Source organism: Mus pahari, chromosome 18 (assembly GCF_900095145.1).
Source record: "Mus pahari chromosome 18, PAHARI_EIJ_v1.1, whole genome shotgun sequence".
Taxonomy (NCBI): Eukaryota; Metazoa; Chordata; class Mammalia; order Rodentia; family Muridae; genus Mus; species Mus pahari.
In genome coordinates, this window is record NC_034607.1 from 15,261,113 (window position 1) to 15,268,039 (window position 6,927).

General features: G+C 46.9%; 1 protein-coding gene across 4 annotated transcripts in view; it reads left to right on the top strand.

Annotated features, from left to right (window-relative positions):
- Positions 1-6,927, top strand: part of Usp49 (ubiquitin specific peptidase 49) — a 71,297-nt gene extending 64,370 nt beyond the window's left edge. For all 4 annotated transcript variants that reach the window (XM_029531279.1, XM_029531281.1, XM_029531280.1 and 1 more), the window contains 4 exons: positions 747-951; positions 4,845-4,953; positions 5,658-5,863; positions 6,655-6,927. In XM_029531279.1, coding sequence (XP_029387139.1) covers positions 747-951; positions 4,845-4,953; positions 5,658-5,863; positions 6,655-6,845 — 711 coding nt within the window. In that variant the 3' untranslated portion in view covers positions 6,846-6,927. The remainder of the gene's footprint in view (positions 1-746; positions 952-4,844; positions 4,954-5,657; positions 5,864-6,654) is intronic.

Genomic DNA, 6,927 nt, shown 5'->3' on the forward strand with positions numbered 1-6,927 from the left:
TAAAGCCTGTACAGGGAGTTGCAGAGGTTGTGTGCCTCAGTCACTAAGATCCTGAAGGACTGATGAGTAGGCTAGAGAAGGAAACCGAGGCCCCTTCCTCCTCGTCCCACCTGTGAAGCCTGTGAATGGCACCTAGGAGTACTGCAGTGGGAGAGGAGCTCTAAGCAGTGCTGTGAGGCTCTGCAGACGAGACGCCACAGGACACGGGAACTCTCGTCACCATCTGTGTCCTCATGCCATCACCTGAGAGGCTGAGGCAGGAAGTTAGAAGTCAAGATCAGCTGGGCTCTGTAATGAGGTCCAGGCCAGGAAAGAATACAGAGTGAGACTATCTGGGAGGAAAGGGGGAGGGGGAGAGAAAGCGGGAAGGAGGGAGGGAGGGGTAAATTTTCTGTGTGGAAGCACTAAGGGAAAGGGATGAATTTGAGAGCAAGCAAAGCAGAGAGTGGCCTGTTGTTTTTTCTCGGCCCAGTCCTTCAGTGCCTCAGAGGTAGCTTACCATCTCTACTGAGGCAGCATTCACTGGGAGAAGGCAAAGGATGCCCTGCGGTTCCCAGTTACAGCTAGTTACAGCATGGTTAGCAATGCAAGCACACGGAATTTGTTCCAGTGCTTTTTAACTTCAAGTTCTTATTAAACTTTTTGGGAGAAGCAGTTGATAAATTTATATATGTTCTATAAAACAAACAAAATTGTATATAGGAAGCGTGAAAACTATAATCTTCAAACCAGTCTTGTCATTCCAGGTCACATGTATATCATGCAATTATAAATCCAATACCATTGAGCCCTTTTGGGATCTGTCCCTGGAATTCCCTGAACGATACCACTGCATAGAAAAGGGGTTTGTCCCTTTGACTCAGACAGAGTGCCTGCTCACTGAGATGCTAGCCAAGTTCACCGAGACAGAGGCCCTGGAGGGGAGAATCTACGCTTGTGACCAGTGTAACAGTGAGTGCTGCACGAAGAGGGCGGGGGTGTGGTGGAGCATGCTTGACCCCCCAGTCAACATCGACACTGACAACAGAGTTTACAGTGTTAAAAACAGACCTGGACCAATGAGATGGCTCAATGGGAAAGGTGTTTGCCACACGAGCCTGGTGTCTTGAATTCTATCCTTAGAACCCACAAAAGGGTGGATGGAGATAACTGCCTGCCATGGTAGCACACATACCCACATCTACATGCACATACTTCTTAGAGGACTAAAAATGTCTTCTGCTAGGCAGTGGTGGTGCACGCCTTTTATCCTAGCACTTGGAGAGCAGAAGCAGGCAGGTCTCTATGAGTTCCAGGCCAGCCTGGTCTACAGAGCGAGTTCCACGACAGCCAGGGCTACACAGAGAAACCCTGTCTCAAAAAACCAAAAAACAAACCAAACCAAAACAAGGTGCCTCCTTTGACTCCTTCTGACTGGCCTCAGTTATGGGGAAGTGTGTGAAAGTGGCTCCTGAAGCAGGGGCAGTGAGAACAGTAGTACTGAGCCTCCTAATGCTACAGGGGCTCTAGGCTCACGGATGTAGTCTTATGGTTCTTGTTTGATGTGAGTTCCCGTTGAGTGCTGCAGGATGAGAAAGTAGGTTCTTATACTGAGTCCATAGCTCTAAAGTCTGTTAAAGCTCATACTAAAAGATAGGATGATGGGGCTAGAGAGACTTCTCAGTCGGTAAAGGGTTTGCTTTGCAAGCAAAGGGGAGATCAGGTGGAGCCCCTAATATAGGAAAAGAGGCAGGTATGGTGCTGTGTGCTCCCAACCCCAGCCCTGAAGAAGTGCATACATATATGAGTTGTGATGCTTGCTGGTCACCATCCCAGCCTACTTAGCAAGTGGCAGACCAGTGAGACACCTTGTCTCAAATAACAAAAAACAAACATGTATGTATGTATGTATGTATGTGCACCATGTGCATGCCAGCTATTAATAGAAGTCAGAAGAGGGCTTCGAATCTACAAGAACTAGCTGTGAGCTGCCATGTGGACCTTAGGAACCAAACTTAGGTTGTCTTGCAGGAGCAGCCAGTTCTCTGAATGCTGAGCAATGTCTCCAACCCTGGTGTCCAGATTTTATGACATACAAAGATTTACAAACAAACAAACACGAGGTTATGGGTTATGCAACAGCCTAGATAATCAGTTTAAAACTATATAATAAGAGTTGGGAAAATACATTGGTTTTTTTTGGGGGGGGGGGTTGGTTTGTGTGGTTTTTATTTTTGTTTCTTGTTTGTTTGTTTGTTTGTTTTGAGACAGGCTTTCTCTCTTACACTTCCCTGGCTGTCCTGGAACTTGCTCTGTAGACTAGACTGGCCTCAAATTTACAGATCGGTCTGCCTCTGCCTCCTGAGTGCTGGGATCGAAGATGTGTGCCACCCGACTAGGCCAAAGCTTTTTACCTGTAAGGAACAGAAGGGCATTAACAACTCTGTATCATTCTTAGCTATGACAGATTAGGTAGGAAACACTCTTAGTTTTTCCAGAAGGTATCCTTTTCTGGTAGCTGGATGTCCAATCAGTCAGGATTTCTCTATGCTGCTGATAATGCAGAACAAAAGCTTCCAAGGGCCGGGACTGCATTGATTTGGTGCTTGTGAAGTTTAAGGACTTCCACTCTTATTCCTCTCTGTATCTTACCTTAATTAAACAGAGACAAAACTGGTCAGTCTCAACCCAGTCAATAATTCCTGTTTGTTGGTGGATTTCCTTTAGGGAAACAAAGACAGTCTGCATTTTCGTCTTAGCTCACACACTCCCTCTGCTGTGCATTGTGGTCATTGCAGCTTCCTATGCCTCGCTCCAGCCTTTTCAAGTCTGATGAACAGGAATAGAATAGGGCAGAGCCCTTCTTTGGATGCTTCTTTGCATATCCCAAGTGTCATGACTGCACAGCTGGTCAAGGTTCTCTGGAAGCACATGCACTCTGATGCAGTCTGTCCTGAACAGCTAAGCGTCCATGTCCTGTGGTCACAGTGCTATTTTCACATGTGCAACACACAGGACTTGGAATCATGCCATGCTTTCGTCTCTGAGCCCTCAGAGCGATGGTGTAGAGACAGTGGAGTACCAATGTTGTGTAGCCTCTGACAGATCAGGAAGTGCTCACAGACATCTCTGACTGGGATTAAGAAAATGTGTTCCCATTGTTGGTGGTAAATTAGAGTCTGCATTTATTCTTCTGGGCTAGATGAGCCTGGCTGCCTTCCCACCACGCCTATAGGAAATACAGTTCTGCCCAGGCAGTGGTGGCACACACCTTTAATCCAGTACTTAGGAGGCAGAGACCTAAGAAGATCCTAAGTCACTGATTTACAGAGTGAGCTCCAGAACAGCTAGGGCTATACAGAAAAACCCCTTCTCAAAAACCAAAACCTGCCAGGCAGTGGTGGCACACACCTTTAATCCCAGCACTTGGAAAGCAGAGGCAGGTGGATTTCTGAGTTCCAGGCCAGCCTGGTCTACAGAGTGAGTTCCAGGACAGCCAGCGCTATACAGAGAAACCCTGTCTCGAAAAACCAAAACAAAAAAACAAAACCCAACCAAACTAAACAACAACTCCCCCAAAAGAAGCACATTTCAGAAACCATGACATAAAAGCCCAGAACTACTGTCCTAGTTTGCTCTCTGTTGCTGTGATAAACATTGACCAAAAGCAACATGAGGAAAGGGTTTAAACTTAAAGGTTATATACAGCACATCATAAAGGGGAGTCAGGGAAGGAAGTCAGGGTCCAAGCTTAAAGTAGAAACCATGGAGGAAAGCTGCTTATTATGGGCTTGCTTCCAGGCTCACATCAGCACCTTCTATACCACCTGGGCCCAGTTGCCATGGGTAGTGCAGCCACAGTGGGTCATGCCCTCCCACATCAGTCAACAACCAAGGAAATGCAACATGGCTCCAGGCCATCCTATGTAGCAGTTCCTTTTCCCTCTTCCAGGCATCACGACTGCTAGAGTTCATGTTTAATTATTTGTGTATACCATAAGCAAAACATGTTGGAAAAATCTGCTTTAATATTCTGTGCTTTATTAATCATAATTTATTATCTTTTTCCTAAAAAATATAATGTAAAAAATATATGTAACATTCAAAAATATATCTCTTACTGAGGGAGCTGAGCCTCAGAGTTTTGAATAACATATTCATTTGGCATACAGATAGTTATAAGCAGGAAGTGTGGCTAGGACTTACTTGTGTAAAGAAAAACCCTTTTAGACTTATAGTTCATAGTAATTTAAATGATAGGAATATAAAAGCATAGAACATGCCCACTTTCTATGTCTTATACTTCCAAACATTGAAACATACAGGCAGACAATGAAAAACCAACCCTTTGTTCTGAGTGAAGCTAGAAAGCTGTTAATCTACAGACTGCCCCAGGCCCTCTGGGCACACCGTCAAGATCCAGGTATATTCAGTGCAGTGTGTACACTGTGGTAGCAGCCACTTATATATTCTATTAAAAAGCCATGGTACCTAGAATGGACCACCCTGAAGTCACACCACTTCTGGAACTGCTGGTGGCAAAAATTTGAACGCAGATGGATCAGAATCAGATTTAGCTGCTGGTCAGAGCCCAATAACAATGACTGTCATATAAAGAAGTCTGGAGGACACCCCAAGGCTAGCATGTGACTACATGGTCATCAGGGAATTGCAGGCTCCTTTCTCAGAGTTTCCTCAGGGTCCCATGACTCCTTTCTCTTAGGCACTCCATTCAGGCTGGGAAGCTGGGAAATGCAGACATGTTTAAGATGTGTCACATTAGCACCTTAACTAAAACCCAGGTCCGATTTCTGATGGATGATGCTCCTCACTGCCTATGTCTTATACCTTTCCAAACCATGTAGGCAAACGACGAAAGTCCAACCCTAAACCCCTTGTTCTGAGTGAAGCTAGGAAGCAGTTAATGATCTACAGACTACCTCAGGTCCTCCGGCTACACCTTAAAAGATTCAGGTGAGCTCTGGGATAGCTGCCTCAAAGGCTGGGGAAGTGAGCTGTCTGCTTTTGACATGGGGAAAAAAGGTGTTCGCACTTACCATGGAGAGTCACTCTCGCCCAGTAAGACAAGCTGATGTTAGAGCAGCAGCCCGGGCTTCAGCTCTTGCACCATTTCTTTTCTATTGTGCACCTACTTACTGTCTGACAGACCCTCCTCGCCTTGTGTGGACTATGCACATTCACCCTAAGGTCGAAGTATGACATCACCAGTGCAAGGGGCAGGCAGGACTCTGCAGACTCTACAGTCGGATATTTTTTCTTTTTTTGAGGGTGGTGGTGGTTCAAGACGGTTTCTCTTACTCCGGCCCCACCGGCAGCCCAGGGCCCTTCCTGTGGCCTGTGCAGTAAGTACTTCAGGGGCTGCCTAGGCTGTCCTGGGATTTGCTCTATAGAACCCGCTGGCCTCAAACTCAAGAGATCCACCTGCCGCTGCCTCCTGAGTGCTGGGATTAAAGGCACCTGCCACCACTGCCAAGCTCTAAACTGCCTCTTTGAGGATTTGTAGGTTCAGATATTCATTCCATGGAGCTGTCATAGCAGATATCCACATGGATTCTGATTAGTAGGGGGCAGAAGCAAAAACAGAAGCTGTTTTCTTACCTCCCTGTTTAACTATCTGTCACCAGTCTTTGCTAGTAAAATTCCTTTCCATGTTGTAGGTGGTCTGGCCGTAACCATCGTGAGAAGATTGGGGTCCATGTCATCTTTGACCAGGTATTAACCATGGAACCTTACTGCTGCAGGGACACGCTCTCCTCTCTTGACAAAGAGACCTTTGCCTATGATCTCTCCGCAGTGGTCATGCATCACGGGAAAGGGTTTGGCTCAGGACACTACACAGCCTATTGCTACAACACAGAGGGAGGTGCGTGTGCTTTACTCTGTGGGGTTGGGGACATGGAAAAGGGTTGGTTTGTTCACACCTCATTGCTTTCCCTGATTTCCATCCCCTGGGTCAGCTAGGGACAAGTTCCATACATTAACACTCAGTGGGAAGCATTATGAAGCTTAGGAGGTCAGTAAGGATCTAAGGCTAAGCTAGGCCTGAGCAGAACTACCCCTATCAAAGCGCTTAGATCCAGTGCTGGGGGTTAGCGCAGTATCTGCCATTCTTAGTATTTCCTGTTGATGGGATGGCTATGGCTATAGTAATGATAATTCTGCTGACTTCAGCTTCCTCCTCAGTCGTGCAGAAATGATGGGACTTCCTGGAGATAGATATGTTACAACTCAAGTATCTCATCTCTGAGGACACTGAGGGCAGTTTGTGTGTCCTCACTAACTCCCTAACCTCCCCAGAGCAGTCTCCAGCTGCTGCACTAACATGGATTGTAAGCAGGTTCTCGGTAGCCCAAGACTACAGACTGCACTGCTGCTGAGCCCTCACTGTCCTGCCTGCCTCTGTGGAGGCTGTATAAGAGCATGAAGGAAGACAAAACTTGCTCAGTCAATACTGCAGGCAGGCGTCTTTGTGGTGGTGTAGAGGAGATGAAAGACAGTGGTTCTGGGGAGCCTGCCATCATTCCCGTGTCCCCCCCAACCCCAGTAATCAGAAGGCGGCTCTGTTCCCCCACTGTTCTCTCCTCATATCCTGGCTGCAGCTGTCTGAAAACGGAAACTAGGTTGTCATTTTCTCTCTCTCCTTTGACTTCCTAGGTTTTTGGGTCCACTGCAATGACTCAAAGCTGGATGTATGCAGTGTCGAGGAAGTGTGCAAAACCCAGGCCTACATTCTTTTTTACACTCGAAGAACAGTTCAGGGCAGCGCAAAACTCTCAGAACCCCATCTCCGAGCTCAGGTGCACTCCAGCAGCAAAGACGAACGCAGAACATACACATTGTCCTGACTGGGAGGCGAGCATCAAAATGGCCTCCAGGTCTCCTCTTGGGCTTGCCAGTAACAGATCCCTGGGTTTGCCTCACTCGGTC